General features: G+C 31.0%; 2 protein-coding genes across 3 annotated transcripts; both read right to left on the bottom strand.

Annotated features, from left to right (window-relative positions):
- Positions 1-2,524: 2,524 nt before the first annotated feature.
- Positions 2,525-6,394, bottom strand: LOC101208734. Of its 2 annotated transcripts, none has more exons than XM_004146788.3 (3): positions 6,248-6,394; positions 5,849-5,906; positions 2,525-5,177 (listed from the first exon to the last, which is right to left on the bottom strand). In XM_004146788.3, the coding sequence occupies exon 3, from the start codon at positions 4,882-4,884 to the stop codon at positions 2,866-2,868; it is 2,019 nt and encodes a 672-aa protein (XP_004146836.1). In that variant the 5' UTR covers positions 4,885-5,177; positions 5,849-5,906; positions 6,248-6,394; the 3' UTR covers positions 2,525-2,865. The 2 variants fall into 2 exon arrangements, with proteins under 2 accessions (XP_004146836.1, XP_011652370.1); XM_011654068.2 differs by having other exon boundaries at positions 2,525-5,163.
- Positions 6,395-13,940: 7,546 nt separating this feature from the next.
- On the bottom strand, positions 13,941-15,931 carry LOC101214746 (transcription factor bHLH87). The gene is made up of 2 exons (XM_004146812.3): positions 15,503-15,931; positions 13,941-14,569 (listed from the first exon to the last, which is right to left on the bottom strand). The coding sequence occupies exons 1-2, from the start codon at positions 15,786-15,788 to the stop codon at positions 14,040-14,042; spliced, it is 816 nt and encodes a 271-aa protein (XP_004146860.1). The 5' UTR covers positions 15,789-15,931; the 3' UTR covers positions 13,941-14,039.
- Between the last annotated feature and the right edge of the window lie 3,851 nt (positions 15,932-19,782).

The following is a 19,782-nucleotide window of genomic DNA, read 5'->3' as shown; positions in this document are numbered from 1 at the left end:
TAGAGATATCAAATCAAGCAACATTCTATTGAATGAACATTTACTAACAAAACTAGCTGATTTTGGCCTATCTAGAGCTTTCCCTATTGATGGAGATGCCACTCATGTAAGTACCAAATTGGTTGGCACTCCTGGGCTATCTTGATGCTCAGGAAATTCTTCCAATATATCTTTATGAAACAAGATTTAAAATATCGAATTGCATTGAGATTATTTGACTGCATTTTGCTGGCTTTCAATTGTTGGTATTATATATCATAAATTGACAGAGAAGAGTGATAATTATAGCCTTTGGAAGTGTTCTTGTGGACCTCATTACTGGAAGATCTGCGTTGGTAAAAAGTAGTGAAAGAAGTCATATAACATAATTGGCTGATTTCAATATTAATCAAGGAGATATATGCTCTATAATCGAGCCGAAAATAAGAGAAAGTTGTAATGTTAACTCTGTATGGAAAGCAGTAGATATGGCAATTGCTTGTACTGCTTCAGATCCTACAAATAGGCCAACAATGAATCAAGTTGTGAGTAAACTTCAGGAATGTCTGTATATATCTTGAGTTAAACTAAGGCAACGACCTTCAAGTTGATTCTACAATGTCTATTGCCTCGATGCTCAACAACGAGCTTGGTCCTATGGCAAGGTTGTTGAATTTGTTGTTGGGTATGTTTGAGAATAATTTTTTATACAGCATAATTTCCTCTGTTTTTGGTTTATTACTTCGTTGTTGGAATTTATTTGAAGTTCACTCTGTTATTGTCTGTTGTTCTATCGCGAGTTTTGAACCAAATAAATTCTAAGGACTGTTTGTTGTTTAGTTGTACAAAGGCTGGCTTGTAGACTTGTAGCCTTTATATGAAGAATGATATGAATATATATGTGAGCCAATGTGCTAGCGAAACAAGTCTTAAGTTGCAGGCCAACTGGATTGCTACCACCACTTTCCCATCCCTATTGAATTTGGCCGAAATTAGGGCATGACTCATGTTGGTTGTAGGAGGTTGTTCAGCAAAAACAAAGGTTGCAATTTTTATTTAGTGAAGCAGAATTTAGACTTGCTTACCTCCACTCTTGATTTCCTACAAGGATCAAAGAACATCTAACACTACATTTAAATAATAACTCGATGAAAGGGGTGTTAATTTTGAAGTCTGATAGAACAGTTGAAAATAGCACCCGATAAAAACAACAAAGTATGTAGATAGCAAATGCAGGGATGTGGAATTTGTCGAAGGCAATTAGTATATTTTAGAAAAACTCAAAATTTTACCATATCGCCAATCATCATCTTTTAGTCTTAATCGGATTTTTGAGAGAATTGGAAATGTGGCTTATCAACGACTTTTAGTCTTAATCGGATTTTTGAGAGAATTGGAATTGTGGCTTATCAACTTCGGTTGCCAGCCTTGGTGAGAAAATAGCATATTCCCAACAATGTGAACTGAGATGCTAATATAGTGATAGTTTATCTGATCTCATAACTGACTGGATAGGAATTCGAATTACCCCCATCTTTCATCTCATCATCACTGTTTTCATGGATGACATTTATCAGAACATATACTTGCTTTAGACTAACAATTTCTACAGTTCTTCCTGCAGATGGTAGTTATAAGCTTAGAATACCTCATGCCACCAAATAAAATTCATATACAAGGAAAAAAAACAAGGATATCACCATTCGGGATTTTTTATATATATATCCATAGTGACCTGGAAATATGGCAGCGTAGCATTGCAACATTGCCCTAAAAACAGACATGCAGCAGTTTTTTGTTCCCATGTGCACATTAGATGGCGACAGAAAACACAAAGTGGTGAGCGACGCGAATAAAGTTGGTTGGTGAAAGAATCAAGCAGCGTAGCAACCATATCCGTTGAATGGCGACGCTAAGCCCCTGCCTGACAAGTGGCCAACTATAAATTGAGCTCAAAATTTCTTTAAAAAATTTAGTTTGAGTGAATTCCATCCAGTTCAATTAATACTTTGTGGACATTTGTTGTGTATTTAATGAATGGTTGTGCGTTTATTGCAAAGAATGTTCAAATCATAAGAATCAAATGATTAGAATCACGACCAAATCCATTTCTATCCCCGGGTTACGTTTAATAATTTAAATCCTTTTCATAAATCATCAAGAACTCCCCTTTTCCCCTTTTCTAATTTTAGTTATATGTGGCTCAACACGTTGTCCAAAAACGGTTATAAATTTTAATCCCTCTTCCTCTCCATTGAATTTACACTCAAGTTCAGTTTGATTCTACCCATTTCTGCTGGTTCTTGTTAGCTCTGACGATAATATGGATTTAATCTGAATTTTATTTTTAATATTATTATTTCTCTTCCTCTTACTCAAGTTTCTAGGCAAGCTCAATTTTATTCCACAAAGTTTGTCGGTTCGTTCTAGTAAGTTTTGCTCATAAGAAGGTAAATCTAATACATTCTAGGAGAAATTCTGATCTTTGGATTCTGATCTTTCTTCTCAACGAAAATTTTCTTTTAGTATAGTTACTCCACTACAGTGAAATTAGTTAAGAAAATCCACTATCTTAGGCAACAATCCATGATGCAGTAGTACAACATATATAATATTGTCCTACAAAATACGAAAGGCAGTAAATGAGGACATGATTTCACTCCAATATGCCCTTTGACAGATAAACTACCATGTACAAACTAATTCCAACTATCATTACTACCAAGTCTATGAAAAAAGTATCAGCCATGTCCTATTTATTTGCAAGTTAACTCTACCAAGTTAAACTATCAATATGGGTGAAAACATACATTACTTAAAGCGAAAGTAGTACATACTGGTTTCTCTTCAAGTTGGCGAGAAGGCTGCATTTCAAAACCTGAATCTTTAAGCATCAAGTAGCAGTTTGTTCTCAAGATTTGCGTCTTTTCTGCATCTCTTGGTCTGACGCAAAGAAACTTTGGTTGGAGGCAAGAACTTGAGGCGGTAACTAACAAGGGCAGTACCAAAAATGCTACATTTCCCCGTATTGCTGAAAGCTGTTTCAGCATCAGAAGTTCTCTTGAAAACTACTTTAGCGCGTCTACTTTTCTTCATAACTTCAGTCTTCGACTCGTACAAAGGCCCATATTTTCTAAATATATCATTCAAATTTGCTTCTGAAGGGACAGAATCTAAGTCTGTAAAGGTTAAAATCAGAGCTGTGGGATAGGGATCCTCCACACCATTCTCCGATTCTGGTTCAACAGATTCAAGAGGCCCATCTTTATCAGTAGAATTCAGACCCGTAGGGACAACCATTTCAGTTCCAGTCTGGACATGGGCATCCACAGTTTCATTTTGACTTTGGACAACCCTTTCACTTGCAGTCTGGACGTGGGCATCCACAGTTTCATTTTGATTATGAACACGCCCAGTTTCAATTTGATTTTGGACAACCCTTTCACTTGCAGTCAAGACAGCATCCACAGTTTCATTTTGATTTTCAAAAGATAATTGATCTTCAGCAATACCCTGGATTAACCTATCAGTCCAATATGTATCCTTAATAAATTCAGAGTCAGAAGCTTCTACTGGGGATATGTTTCTTCTTTTATTTGCCTCCGTCGCCTTATTTCCAGTCTTCCCACCAGAAACTAGTTCCGAAGTATCCTTGCGCTTTCTGCCTTGCCTCCCCTTCGGAACAACATTTTGAGATATTCCATCATCATGCTTCAACATTGAATTCGACTCGTTCAATTTGCAAGCGACCTTTTGAATGCGATCTCCAACTCTAAAAGTTTGGCCTGTCTTCCCAGACTCAACATGAGTTATTGGAATGTTTATAGTAGTGTCATTACAGCCTACCTCATATTTTGTAATTGAAGCATGCCAACTCAATTCATTGCCAGCATAGTCTTCAGATCTAGGTTTCTTCTTCCGTCCACGACGAGGCTTTTCGGAAATTGAATTAGACAAATTCTTGCCCTTTATACTAGTGACTTTTATGTCCTCAGAATTATCCTTACGCTTGCCGCTGGAATTGTCTTGAAATTTCAAATTTCCTCCCCCAGTTGGGGTCGCTTCATCATGTTTAATGTCTATAGCTATATCCTCCATCAATTCACTTTGATAATCATTTTTTACATCCAAAATGTGATCAATATCATTGAACACTACATTGTGTTTATGAAACTTGGGCAGTTCATAATAACCCTTCCATCGATTGAATGCCAACAACTGAGCACGTGCGCGAACTAGTTCTAACTTGTCAACTTCACCAGCAGGTGACATGGCTACTTCCTTAACAATGTTTATAAGCTTCATTGGATCAAAAGATGCTGCAGTAAGAAAGCTGTCCCCACCCACACTTCTACTAAACTTCTTGCGGATTCCTGCATTAGTAATTGTTTGAGTTTGGAGCTTCAAATACAATTCTTCTGATAAACAAGAGCATGCAAGGCTAAACTGAACTCGTCTGGAGAACTCTTCCAACGCACAATCAATTGCCTGATGAAAACTTTCCAATTTGTTCTGCTTCTGCAACTCTGAAAAATATTCCTCAAAAGGTTTTACCATTGCTGCCTCTTTCCATGCAAATGTATGATCCCCAAAAAAGGCGATCAGATATCTACCTGTTTTGAAATATTTCATGGCTTTTTTTGATGATGTTGCAGGATCACATATCTGCCCAGGCCACCAAGGATGGCTCGGTACTCTGCTCCATACTAGATCAGAGACATTAAAATCCACAACTGAGTCAGCTGAATCTCCACTGACGTCATCAGAAAATTCTTCTTCATCCATAAAAACATGTGGGTCCTCTTCAACAACAACATCAAATAAATTTGCCTCATCTAGATCTTTTAAAACCCCTGTCTTCATAATATGACTGTCAGTGGCTAGATTTTCAATTCTGTCCACCATCAAATTTACACTGCAATTTTATTCTCCCTTTAATATTGTAGCTTCTTAACTGGCTAAATGCTTCGAGATTTCAATTTCATCATTACCATTTGTAGTATTGTACTATGCGGAACACTGAAATCATTTTTACTACCAAACTTCTCGAGGGAGCTGCCAATTATACCAAGTATGGCTAGATCGAGTTTCAAGCTTCAACTTTTAAAAGCCTTCAAAGAATTATCGTCAGTGGACACCCCCGGGTAAATCTAAATCAATGTTGATCCTCCCTTTAGTGGAAATCTGCCAAATGCAGCCTTTAATACAATCATTAAGTAAGAAATTGCAATTATGAATCAATTTCCCAATCGTATTTCAAATGTTGCAAATAGCTAAAGAAAACATTATCAAGGGATTGATTTAATAAAGGCTATATTGTATTCACCCAATTTGACTTCGAACCTAATTCACCAGGTGTTGTGAATAGTTTGACTATTAGCAAATCTGAAATTTATCATACTATTCACGATATTAAAGCTTCAGGAGCCTCCGAATGGTTTGACTATTGTCTACAATGTTTTATACTTCATGGTTGTGATCGCAATTGAAAGTTTGCCTAAAAGCTTTTGTTGCTCGGTCAAATAGAACTCTTGAAGCAACGTGTTCAACAGAGTCTATATGAAACATTTCTGGCAACATTCATGTTAATTGTTGGAATTCTTTCCTTTTTTCTAGGCTTTTTCCTTGTTAGAATCCTAGAATAATTATGGAAAGATTATGGGAATGTATTCCTTATTTTCCTAAATCTTTTCCTTTTTTATTCCATTGTGTACTCTATTTATTCTCCCTTGTACCTATTGCTTTATTCATTAGAAAATAATAACAACACAAACAATCGTGGTTTTTCTCCCGGTACTCGGGTTTCCACGTAAATTGGTGTGAACTCGTTGTCTCTCTTTTCAATATTAATAACTCACAAAGAGCTTACCTCAACAAAGTGTGTACCGATCAGTTGCCCTGTTCGAATCAAAATCAACCTCCAACATCTAGCATTAGCAGAAATTAGAAAAGTAAGAAGGCAAATGATAGAAAAACAAATCTTTAACCAACGGCAGATTTAGAGAAAGGATCATCAATCAGAGAACCAAAAAGAAACCAAAATCGAGGAAAAAGATCTACAAGAAGCTAATTAAGGAAGATGAAACTCAGTCTAAAAGTACGTACATAAAAGCAACCATTAAGAAAGAAAGAAAGAAAAATAAATCTCCATTTTCGCGTATCAGCAGAAATGTGTGTATTGGGAAACTAATAATCTTTCTGCAATGCGAGATTCAAATTGAAGATGTTTATACGTGAAAGCATGGAAGAAGATGAAGAAGAAGCGTACCATAGTTGAAAGGCAAGATGAATCGCTGATACAGAGAAACGTAGATGGAATTTGCCCTAGGGTTCGAGCTGTGCATCGATCTACCAACGCTAGAGAAATGAGAAAGAAGGACTTTACCTTTTAGAACTGAAAATACTAAAATATCCTTATACTACTATAGCGCCAAAAGGTATAAAACAAATATAAGTTTGAGTGTAAATGGTCATTTTCACAAAATTGATTCTACAATTCGGGATGGATAAGGTCCCAGAAAGCAAAACAGATGTTAAGTGAAATGTGCTTATTTAAAGCCTATAAATATTACAAAAATACAGTTTTTTATTATTATTTTATGAAAAATGGTTTAGTCTTTTGTGTTAGAAAATCATTCTTAAACTATTATAAAAAATCAATAACTTCCAAAATCCATATTAATTTAACGTCTTTTAAAACCTAGAAAAAAGTTACCAAATATTTACACCCTATAGCACAATTTTGAAAACGGAAAAATGTCACAAACTCACAATAAAAAATTTAAAAAATGTTTGTCATTAATTGACATTAACATGTAATATATTTGAAAAATGATCATTTAAATTTGTTTATTCTTCTGTATACGATCATTTAGATTTTGGTGGCTAAATCAAAATGATTTTTTTCATGATTTTTTAGTACATGATCGTATAAATTATGGTAGCCAAATCTCAACGATTGTTTTTTCAACATTTCTTGATACATGGTCGTTTAGATTTGATACACGATCGTTTATATTTGAAATACGATCATTTAGATTTGGCTATTTTTGTACATGTATCGCAGTTTGAGGCAATCCAATATCTCAACTATTTTTTTTATGATTTTTTATATTTGACACGTAACAATTTTTTATATTTGGCACGAGATCTTAAACCAAATAACAATTTTAGAAAATATTGAAGAGAAAAAAAAGACAATGGAAAGGTAAGAAAAAAAATTGCACAAGTGAAAAAGACAATGGAAAGGAAAAGAACAAAAATTAGAGAAGAGAAAGGATGATGAGAATAAAAAGAAAAATTGCACAAGAAAGAATACGAAAAGGAATGAAAAATGAAAATATTTTAAAAATTACACGAAAAAAAATGAAAAGAAAAAAGATCGCAAAAAAAAGAAAAAGAGAAAGAAAGACAAATGCCCAGAAATAACAAAGTTGAAATTTAAAAAAAATAGTAAATTCCATTACCCTTATAAATCTGTGACACGATTATTGATAATTTGATATGTACAAATATGTACGTATTAATAATTAAGAATGTTATCACTTACTTAATAAATTGAATATAATATAAATAAGAAAATAATTTAATTTTAATTATAAAAATTATATATAATTAATAATTATGATAAAAGCTATAATTTTTTAAAAAAAATACGGAAATTTAATAAAATAAATAAATCATAATTTAGGACAAATTTGAAAGTAAACTTACCTCTTCTGTTAATCGGGTCAGAGAGGTGGACTTGGTCTGGGTTAATGGATTGTGGGTAGGTGTGGTGGTAATGGGCTGGAAATTGGGTTGGGCTTATTTGGTTCTGAGAGGAAATTTGGTAGGTGTGGAGGTAATGGGATGGAAATTGGTTTGGTGATTGATTCACGTTGAATTGAATAATCTGAAAAGAATGGTGTCGCTGAAAAATCTTGTATGGCAAGAAATTATTATTTTTCCAGATGAGGTAAGGCATTTGAAACCTTTATGTAAGGACTTGGGTCAAGATAAATACATTTTTTGGTGTGAAAATCAATTTTATGTGATAAGTATGGTAGGCACAACCAAAAACTTTAATTTGGGTTTAATTTTGAAAAGAGATTCAGATGGAGATTTACCATTTAGCACCTTTGTTGGTATTGTATTTATTAGCATGAAATCTGTTAAGGAGTCCCACGTAAAATATAGAGGTAAAGTTACCTGAGTCAATAGTGTGAGTCTGGTTTCTATAACATTACAGTGTTTTCTTTCAACACATCCGTTTTGAACGAAAATATAGGGACATGAATATGTAGATATAATGCCCATTTCATTGCACAACTTATGAATTTTAATAAATTTACCACCATTGTCTGACTGGAATGCTTTGAATGTTTTGGAGAATTGTGTTTTCACATAGGTAAGAAAGTGTTTGAACACTTCAAATGCTCCACTCTTTTGTTTAAGAGGATAGATCCAACTATACCTGCTAAAATCATCAACAAAAACAAAAAGTATGTAATATATAGATCCATCATAGGAGAGGAGGTAATTGGAGCGGGTCCCCATAAATCGCAGTACATTAGATAAAATATATTAATAGCTTGACTTTGCGATAGAATAAATGGAAGTTTATGCGCCTTACCAAACTGACAAGATTCACAAAATTTGAGCTCTTCATTGTTAATAACAGTCAAAATACAATCTTGAACTAATGAATTTAAAATCTTCATAGATGGGTGACCCAAACGTCTATGCCAAAAAGTTTTAGAAGCACCAACATTACTATTGATTTTTTCACATAAAACTAATATTGATGCATTTTTATTTATGTGTTGAAACTGTTTTTTACTACTACCAAAATGCATTTCACAGCAGCTCCTTCAGACAAAACTATTGACTTTTTCAGACAAAACTAATATTGAACCATTTCACAATAGCTCCTTCAAGATGATATAAGCCATATTTAAGTGTTACGAATTACGAAATTAAAGCAGTACATTATTGTCTTGAGATAGTCTTAACACACTAACCATATTTTTCTTAATTTCAGGTACACACAGAATATTCTCGGGTCTCAAACAATTCTTTCCATCAGTTAATCTTGCACAACCCACACATGATATTTGTAAATTATTTCCATTACCAGCAACTACAGTTTCATTACTTGAATAATCAGCAACATTTCACAAGTTTGAATGATCAGAAATAATATGATTTGTAGCACCACTATCAACATACCAGTTTGTATCAACAACAAATTCATGTGTGGCAAATCAAGTCGGGTTCTGAGTAACTATAAAGGCAGTAGCTAAACTTTGATTTCCATTGTTGCTTGGATTATGTCCCTTGTTCTGATTCACATTTTCAACAAACTCTTGGTGTATCTGTTATAACAAACTAAAGCTGACTGTCCATATTTTCCACATACGTGACATGTAGATTTATTACCTCTTCCTCGACCACGCCCACGGCCATTGAAGTTGTTCCTACTGCGCTGTCTATTTTGATTAAATCGATTTCCACCAAATTGATAGGAATTAGAATTCTGTCGATTATCACTCCCTTTATTTTGCGCCATATTGATAGCGACATTTGAGACAACATTTCTAGGATTTCTTGAGAATTTTGGTGTTCAAAGCGCTTTTCAAATATCATAGTTCTGACTGCATATCTAATTAACCATGAGTAATAACACCTGTGAAATTGAAGAGCGAGGAGGTACAGGGCTCCCGGCCTGACTGAGATTATCCGTGTTGGTTTTCATAATTCTCAAGTAATCTTCCATCGTATAATTATCTTTTCGAGTAGTATAAAAGGTTTGATGAAGAAAATCTTCTTCAACTCTTGATTGAACTCCAAATAAGTCTTGAATCACTTTCCAAAGGTCCCTTGTTGTGTTAAAACCCATAAATTGAAGTGTTACATCTGGCACCATGGAGTTATATATCCATCCAAGTAAGAGTAAATCTGAAGTGACCCATTGCTCATATCTTGGATTCACAATTTTCTGAGCTTATTCAAATTAAGAGATTAAAAAAATAATTGGATGTTAATATATATAGATCAACAACAACCGAATTCATTACTTGCATTTTGAATTGGGTAGTGTAAGTTATTTGGGTTGTTTGAGTTATTTATACTCGCTAACACATTAGCCAACACTATTGAGTTTGGGATTTGGATATGTGGTTCAACTTTTTAAAAAGTTGTGGACTAGGTGTTGGGAGACTAAATTGCGAGTAGAAACACTTTTTTATCGAAGTTTTTTTTAAGGTATAGATTTTTTTTTTTATCAACCTCGTACCTAACTTTTGAGATTTTGGATATGAACTATTTATCTTAGATTCTCGTCTTAGGAATGATCTCATCAAATCTAGTAGGGTTATACTTTTCTTAGTAAGATAGGATAAAGTAAAAGTCTTAAAGAAACTGAAAGTAAAAGTATAAACAATAATAAAAACAAATGTTAATATATAGATGAACAACTAATGGCAATAAAAAGGAGAAGCACAACATGAAAAGTGATTGAAACATTGATAGAATCGGAAGACTCTTCCTTAATCCAATCCAACTAAATTTTATCAACAATAATTAAATTTTAACAATCCAATTGTTTTCATAAATGAATTGAAAATGCAACAAAAATCATCTAGAGAAAAAAAGAAAATTAAATTAGTTGGACAAGCTAGTTTTTCACCAAGAAATTGATGGTGAATATAATCTACTTAATTGGTGTTAGCTGCCCTTTTTATAACCTTTGATTGCTATCATTTCTTCAAATGAGACTTACAAACAAATTTAGATGTAAACTGTGCAAATGAGATATGCTTGTCTTTTATATTTCATGGATATTCTCAACGAAACAATGAAAATATCGACGTCTACCTTTAAAATCAATAGCAAACTCATGTCAATCCGAAAAATCGATAGAAATGTCAAAAAGTCAACTTAAAATTGAATAGCATGGGTAACATTAATATTAAGACAAAAAGAAAAGTTAAAATATATCATTTTGATTCATATAATTTATAAACTTGTTCAAATTCAATCCATATATTTTTAAATGTTCAATTTTAGTCGTAACTCATTTTTCATTAATTTTAAATTTCATCTCATATGTTCATATACTTTATAAACTTGTTCAAATTCAATCCATATATTTTTAAATGTTCAATTTTAGTCGTAACTCATTTTTCATTTGATTGTCATACATTTTTTTAAAATTTCTATGAAGTTTCTAATTATTCTTCATTTTTGTAATCTACATAACATTGTCGATCATCTCATTACTACTATGAAAAATGGTCATTGGAAGCTTAACCACACCGTCAAAATACTACGATAGAATCACTTCATTACCTTTTGGTTGTCATTTGATTACTTTTTTTTTTTCAGTTTTAGTTAGCTTTATGAAATAGACATTCGATTACCATATAATTGTTACATTTTACTTTTTAATTTTTTTTTCCATTTTAGGTAGCCTTTTGAAATAATCATTTAATTTGATTGCCTTATGATATTGTCATCTAATTACCTTTTGATTGTCACAAAAATTTCAAGTCCAACAAAGTGGATCAAAGCTCCATGTGATACCTCATTCTATTTTTCCTCGTTTGTATTTTGAAAGCAGCAAAATCCAATTAGAAACTCCCTCCTCCACCACGGTCGTCGTCGCTTTATCAATATGCATGGAGTAACTGAAGAGAAATAAAAAGCTCAGAGTCTCAGAGAAATTGGCAGCGAAGAGGTTCAAAGATTTCAATCTCAAGTACGCCAAGCGAGCTCATCGCCTCGATCCAAACCTTGACGGCACCATCGAAATCCTCACTTCCTTACAGATTCTTTAAGTTGTTGTCGGCTTTCAAACAACTGATACCAAATTCTTCAAGTGAAGTCACTCTCTCACATCAACACACTAAAAGAACAATAAAAGAAGCTCGTTCTACTACTGCTCATCCAGATATATTATATAAGAATCCCTATTTCGATTTCGAGGAGACGTTCAAGCATGTAGGCGAGGTGTATCATTTTTTATTAGATAAGGTTAGGAAAAAAGAAAGAGTGTAACTTTCGTATCTATAAAAGTAAATTATCATTTTTTTATTTATTCAATATTATTAATAACTTTTATCATATTTGCAATATACTAAATAGAATAGAGGTGATATGTGCTTAATTTTATTGAAAGATTTTGATGTATGTTGCAAATTTTCTACTATTAATTTACCTTCTATCTTTTAATATAATAGCTATTTATGTTGAATTGTACACTAATTATTAATAATAATCAATAATAAGAGAATTATAAGGCTTCCAACCATTTTTTCAGTTAACAACTAAAATGTGTAATAGTTTTATACCAAAAAAAAGTACATAACTAAAACTAAAAATTGAAAGACCAGGAAAAAGTTTCTAGTTAATTACATAAAAGATTATAATTTAATTATGTTTTGAAAGATTAATCACATTATTCCAACTAAATTAGGTGGTTAGAAGGAAGAAAATGACGTAACTTTGATATTTATAGAGATAATAGAGTTACTTATACCGACACAATAGAGACTTAATTTTATTAAAAGATTTTGCTAGCACAGATTCTTAATATTTTAAAATACACCGTCTAAAATTGAATATAGTTAAAAATAGGGTAATTGTATTTAATAACCATTTGAGAAATAATATTTAAGGATATAACAATATCTAAAAAAAATGCAAATATAACAAAACTATCGCTAATAGACTTGTATCGTTGATAGACTCGTATGATCTATGAGTGATAAATCAATATTTACAACATAGTCTATCGGTGATAGACTTGTATCATTGATAGAATTTGACAAATTTTGCTATATTTACAAATTTTTTAAAATGTTGCTATATACTTAATGGTTCTGAATCTAACTGCTAAATTTGTAACTAATTCTTAAAAAAATGAAGATGAAAATAATAGAAAAATAAACCAAACACGGTTTCCGTCCATAGCGGGGAAAGGGATAATTATTGAACCCCACACGCAGATGATGAGGGGCATAGACCATGTGCTTAGCAAATAAAATTGAGAGTTTATGATGGGTCACACTTGGGTTCTATAAAAGGAGACAGGACCACTCATTGGGTCTCTCAATTCTCAGTTCAATGTTTCTTTGTTAATTTCCTTCCCTTAGAAACATTCCAAATTTATACCATTTTAAAGCTTCACATCAATATTATTATTATTTATTCTATCAACCCAATAGCAAAACAATTCTATTTTATAATTTTTGGTTCTATATTTAATAAAGAGTTAAATACTATTCAAACTTTTATATAAAAAGACATTAAAAGTTAAAATATCTTTTTTAGAGTTAAATAATAGAAATTTTCACTATTTCAAATAATAAAACTCCAAATTGCAGTGGTAGATATTAATTTTTTGTTATATTTATAAATATCTTGATTTATTGCTATATTTGAAAATAATCCTAAATAAAAAATATATTTTTTCTTTTGGTATTATATTTCCCTATTATTTAAGTATTTTCAAGTTTGTATATTAATCCTCAAATATTATGAATGATACCTTCAATTAATTTTTTTTTTTTTTGGTTACATATGTGTTTTCTTTTTATAACATGAACCCAAGGTGCAATTTCATTCAAATTTCATAGGGTACTTTTTTTTTTCCCCTCAGGTAAAAGAGTAATTTCATATGTTAAAATAGTAGGTTAATCATATACGGTTAAAAGTTAAGTCTATAACAACCTCTTTAAATAATTATAAATATGGCAAAATCTATCGATGGTGGACTCTATTATTGACGATAGTTTCTATTAGTGAAATCGTCTATCAATATAGACTTTGAGAGCATGATCTGAACTTTTCTAAAGCTACAAATTCTTTTGCATTTTACAATATTGGTAAATATTGTGGATTTGATTGTTATATTTGCAATTGTCTATATAAGTAGTATTAAATTAATGTCGAAAAGTAAAGCATACAAAATATACAAGTATGATAATATATAAACTTAGGAATGTCTAATTATTCTAACAATTGACAAACTATTTTATATTTGATAAGATGGTACATAAGGGTTTTAAAGAGAAAAATTAAGGATTTGTGGGGAAAGTAGAGTTCAAAGGGGTGCAAGTTGAGAGACAATCTATAGAGCCAAATTTGTAGGTTAAGCCTTCTAGTGCTTTGATTTGTGCCCTAAGGAACTTGAGGTAGCTTGCTGCCTCGTCAAGCATGGAGCCAATGTCCATTTTGCTCCCACCAGGAACTAACCTCTGCAAAACCCTAATTTTTTCGCTTATTTTCTCCCTTCGTTTTCTTGCCGCAACCGTTTGAGGCTCCTTCGACATTTTGACGTTCTTCCGCCTCTTCTTCTCCACCGTCTCCAATCCCAAGTTTACTGGCCTAAACACTGCTGCATAGTATATCCATTCCTTCATTTGTGACACAACTTGATCTCGATCAACAGCCTGCTCGATTTCTTCGATGTTCGAAGATGATGGAGAGGGAGATGGTGATAGAGTTGTAGAGTTGGTTGAACTTGGCTGATTTTCTATTATGGTGTTTTGTTGGTTTGGTTTTTGGTTCTCCAAAATATCCAAAAATCCACCTTTTGATGCAATTCCTACATAACCAAATTCTCTTATAGGTTATTGCATGGTAATATAAATCTAATATATTGCATGGTGCAATTTCCAACCCTCCTTTTTTTTTCTTTTTTATAAATACATGAAGTAAATAAATTGAATCTCATATTTTCGAGGTTGATAACATAAATTTAATAAAAGTTGAGTAAGATATTGCTTGTATATATACACTATTGAAAAAGATGGTGAATATTTAGGATAATATATACATTATTTTAAATAGGAAAAAAAGGAATAATTAAGATAATTATAAATTTAAAATAAGAATGTGTCAAACACATAATTAGCTGGATAGAGTAGGATATAATTAAATTCGATAATTGTCAAACTTTTCAAATATAATCACCTATTAAACTCATAAAAGAGTATATGTTGTATATATTCTCGTAATGGAATGTTTATTGTATGATATGTTTAGTTATTTTAAATAATAATAAAGATATGAAAAGAGTAGACATATCAATCTAGAATCTACCACCTTTCAAAAAGTTTGAAGGATTGTTATATATTCAAATAGTAGATGAATTCTCGTACTATAAGAAGGGCACGTAGAATATAACGAGAAATTTGATTTAAAATTTTGTACGTAAACACATTTTTTAGTTTACCTCATTCATATAATACTTTCAATATACTTTGATAGGTGCATCTATATTCTATAAAAATAACAATTTAATCTTTTAAAAACAAATTGGCAAAATTTTATTAGGGGTTTCAAGAAAATATAGGAGGAGCTGGCAACAACATTTTTTTTTTTTGAAAAATTATTTTATAATTTATCAAGTGTGAGAAAGTATATTCTTCTTAATCAATGCAACATGTCCCAACTAGAAAAGAAAAAAAAAAGAAAAGGAAAAGAAAGAAAGAAAACAATAATATCAAATGTGAACAAAGTTTAGACAAATTCAAACCTTTGTCATTTTCAAGCACTTCGAACAAAACTCCACCGGTGGTAACTTCCATCGGCCACGACTTTTCACATTCAAATAAAACCTTGGAATCCTCAGCCAATTTCCCTACTCTTGTCTCCCGCGTTGAAGTATCGATCTCTGGCAACCCCAAAATTCTTGCCACTGTTTGAAGCTCTTGTAAAGGTGGACTCGAACATCGGCTCGGGTCGTCAGAGACGAATAAGCTTTCTTCGGAACCACTGTTTTCTTCGTTACTCCATGAACTATTCCAAAGCAAATCATCCATTGGTTGTAGGCTAGAGAAGCTGTGTGTGGAAGTGTTTTGGAGTTTGAAGAGAAGACAAAAGGGAGAAGGGTTTTTTTTTTGAGCTTTGGTTAGTTTGGTGGGGAGTGGAAGTGTTTATATTTATGAAGATTTGGAGCAGTGAGATATCCACATAAAGTATAATGAATTGTCTCTGTCTTTTTTTTTTCAAACAAATATTCAATGTACAATAATACTTCAATGGTTTTCCTTCTTTTCCAGATAAATCAACTTTTTACTTATTTTTGTTTAGTCACTCTCATGAGAGTTATGCAATGCACACAAAATTTATAGTCCTATAGCAAGGTTTATACAATAATCTCCATGCATTTGGTTAGTTGTAAAAAACTATGATATTGAATTATAGTCACCTTGAAACTCAAATGATTAGTCAGACCGATTATTCCGTGAGATTAATCAATGTGTGAGTAAATTGACTCGAACACTCACAAATCAAATAAAGTTGAGTACAATAAAGATAAATTTTCTTAAAAAAATTAATGAATGAAATAGTTATTTTGTCTGGTTTAACTTAATACTCATGACCATTTAAGGAGAGAAAATAGAAAATTTTCAACACTTTAAAAGAGGCAAAGGACATGATTTATTGTCCAAATTAAATATATATTTTAATATATTGCTGTGAATTTTGATGTCTATGGTTTAAATCACACTTATATAAGAAGAGATACACCACTTCATAGTGTATTACATAGTCATTTCGATCCACTACAAGAAAGCGGAGGATTTTCAACATCGAAATGGACGTTGAAAAATCATATGTCAAACTATTCTACTATTTCTAAATCATGTAATTTCACGTTGGTATAAGGGAGCCCTCCCGACGTCTAACTTTAAATGTCGGGAATGCTCCACTAATTTGATTTTTTTTAAAAATTGTTTCGCTTTCGTTCGACTACATGGAAAGAAACGTCAAGGAAAGAAAAATATTACAAGTTGTCTTTCCTTTCCTTTTTTTTTTTTTTTTGTGCAATTTTACTTTTCCTTACCATTTTTATTCTTCTCTCTTTTTTTTTTGCAATTTTTCTTTTATAGTTTTTTTGAAATCACAATTATTGTTTTCAATCAATCATAAATCTTGTATTATTTTTTATCTTCGAAAAATGTTATTTGGTTTAAAATCGTATACAAACTATAAATAACGATCTTGAACAAAAATCGTTGGGATATTGATACACGATCGTGTACCATATATATTATCATGAGTAGCCAACTAATCGCTCGTTGATTGGTGCATTTTTTGTATTTTTCATGGTGGGCCAGTGAGTTTTTTTTTGTTTTCAAAATTATTCTATACAATCTAAATATTTTGCCAATTTGTTATATTTTTTGGAACACCCCTAAACATAAATATGTTATATAAGTTTAAATTATTTTAAATTAATTTTAATTAATAGATAGTTGTAAAGACAGTTTTGAAACATTATATAAATTTAAAACATTCTCCTTTATAATAATACAAAACAAATATCGTTATAAAAATATTCTCAAATATCTAAAAAAAATCTTCCAACAAATTATGGTTATCTAAATATACCAAACATCTTATGGTGTGTTTGAATTGATTTGTTACGTGTTTAATTTTTAAAATAATTTATTGTGATTATAAAATAAATCATTTTGGAGAAAACATATGCAACTAAATTTTAGAATAAATGTTTATTTGGTGTTTAATGAGAAATCTCTTCTAAATATCTATTTTTCTTCTTGTATTTTGTTCTATTTCTTTTTACTATCTATTTTTCAATCATTTCTTTTTTATTTGATTTTGTTTTTGTTAATTTTTAAATATTTTGAATATTTTTCAATGTATGTTCATATATATTTAAGTATAGAGATTTGTAAATGTTCCTTTTTTAGCCAAATGTACTTCGTCCTAACACATGTGAAAGAGATCATGAGGATGTCTTTCAATCCTGGGGCATCTCGAGCAATGTAGGTACGTGATCAAATAAAATAAAAGTAGAATTCTTTCATCCTGAATCATCTTGGGGGCATGGTATGTCGAGATACCGTATCAAAATCTACAAGATCGTGTAGCGAGCGCATGTAATCAATTTATCGAGTGTTGACTGAAGTAATTTTGGTATTTTACATTGTGGGTCTGTAGGCTTTTCCCATTTTCAAAATTATTCTATAGAGTGTAAATATATTGTCAATTTTGTTGTATTTTTTAAAAAATCTATTGTTTTTTATTATTTTTGAAAAAAATCACCTTTTTTTTATAAAGACTAAATGCACTTTTTTCTCTTATAGTTTATTGTTTTGAAAATACATAGATAGTTGAAGTTAAAAATTTGAAAAATAAATAAAAGGAATGTTTTTTTCTTATTTTTTTAATTTGACTTTTTTCCATCGTAGTTTCTTAAGAAAAAAGAAAATATAAATTTGAATGTGTAATTTAGTAGAAGGAAATTGTGGACTTAGAAAATGCCAACCCATTCCAATGTTTTCCCTCACACGTGACCACGACGTTTTAAACACGCTTGTTATCCACCGTGGCATCCTATGTGTGGTTTCTATTCTTTTGGAATCACTTCTAGACACGTGGACTACATGTTAAATGGCTTTTTCTTTTTCAATACAAGATATTTTATCCATCTCATAAAAGATACCGATACCGACTATTTTCAAATATAGCAAAATAAATTAAAATATTTATAAAGTATAACTATTTATCTACAATGGATTATAATCAGTGGCAGATTAAAAAATTTTATATAGAGGATACCAGACACTATATAATAAACACATTAAAAAACGTTTCACTGGTACTCCAATAGCATTCACTATATTTATAGCAATAAAAAAATATCAGAAATTTTAACCTGATTTTTTTGTAATGTAAACATGTCAAATTAAAAATTACATCAAAAAGAAAAAGAAAAAAGAAAAATATATTTTTCAAAGAATGTCTTTGAGAGAATGAAAGTTTAGATCACTGATCTTGTTACATTTTTTTTAAAAAATATTCGTTAGATAACCAATGACGGTTAGGTTTGTTAATAAGGTTTGTTTTTCCTCTTTTTAAATAATTATCAATATTAGAATAAAAACTATTTTGTAAAAGTAGTTGCAAAATGTAATATTTGAACCCATAACTTGGAAGGTATAACGTGGGGCATAGCCAATACACTAGAACTAGAATTAAGTTACAATAAAATATTATTTAATATATATCTTAATACAACATTTCAAAATTAATATTAAGTACAATAACCGATAATGCGAGGGAGACATATGTAGCTAGCCCTTACTACAATCAACTGAGATACACTACTTATCATTTTTAAATATTTTAAAAAGTTAATTAATTTTCCAAAACAAATTCCTTATATCACTTTTTTTTTTTTAAAAAAAAGTTATTTTGTAATTGTTTTGTCACATAACTTTCAGTTTGAATTGGAATTAAAGACGTGAAGTTTAAATTTGACACCTAATCTTATTAAATTTAGGTTATGGGCCTACAAATTGCAGAAGCTACACAAATTAATTTGTTAAATTTATTTAATAATTATTTTAAACTACGCGTTTGCAAATAATAATTAGAATACGTTTATTTTATTTATATAAATAGCAAAGTTAAATTCATGCATAAATGTATGTTTATAAGTTGATTTTATATGTCTATTTGTAGTTTTAAATAGTTTACTTAATATTGGATAAATGATCTGTTAAACAAAACATATTCACTAGATTATGATTTCATGAGAAGATGAAACAAAAAGTTTCAAAATTTAAAACCTGTTAAGTTTGAAATGAATACTAGAAATAGTAGGTGAGTTAAGATAGGGTGATGTTAGGAAGATTTGAAAAAATAAATGGTTGGAAAATTTGGTATATGCGTTGTAATATTGTGATAGTGGAGAGATATTTGGAAGTGAATGTGAAAGATTAATGAGATGAGGGATTGAGGAATTAAATGAAAGAGGCCCAATACAGGACTTTATTTGGG

Source organism: Cucumis sativus, chromosome 3 (assembly GCF_000004075.3).
Source record: "Cucumis sativus cultivar 9930 chromosome 3, Cucumber_9930_V3, whole genome shotgun sequence".
Taxonomy (NCBI): domain Eukaryota; kingdom Viridiplantae; phylum Streptophyta; class Magnoliopsida; order Cucurbitales; family Cucurbitaceae; genus Cucumis; species Cucumis sativus.
Note: the sequence above shows the minus strand (reverse complement) of the source record. Positions and strands in the feature narration are given on the sequence as shown.

Coding starts and splice junctions, on each gene's coding strand:
- LOC101208734 (XM_004146788.3), bottom strand. CDS start 4,884: ATGGTGGACAGAATTGAAAATCTAGCCACTGACAGTCATATTATGAAG.
- LOC101214746 (XM_004146812.3), bottom strand. CDS start 15,788: ATGGATGATTTGCTTTGGAATAGTTCATGGAGTAACGAAGAAAACAGT. Junction 14,570..15,502: donor AGTGCTTGAAAATGACAAAG/GTTTGAATTTGT, acceptor TTGGTTATGTAG/GAATTGCATCAAAAGGTGGA.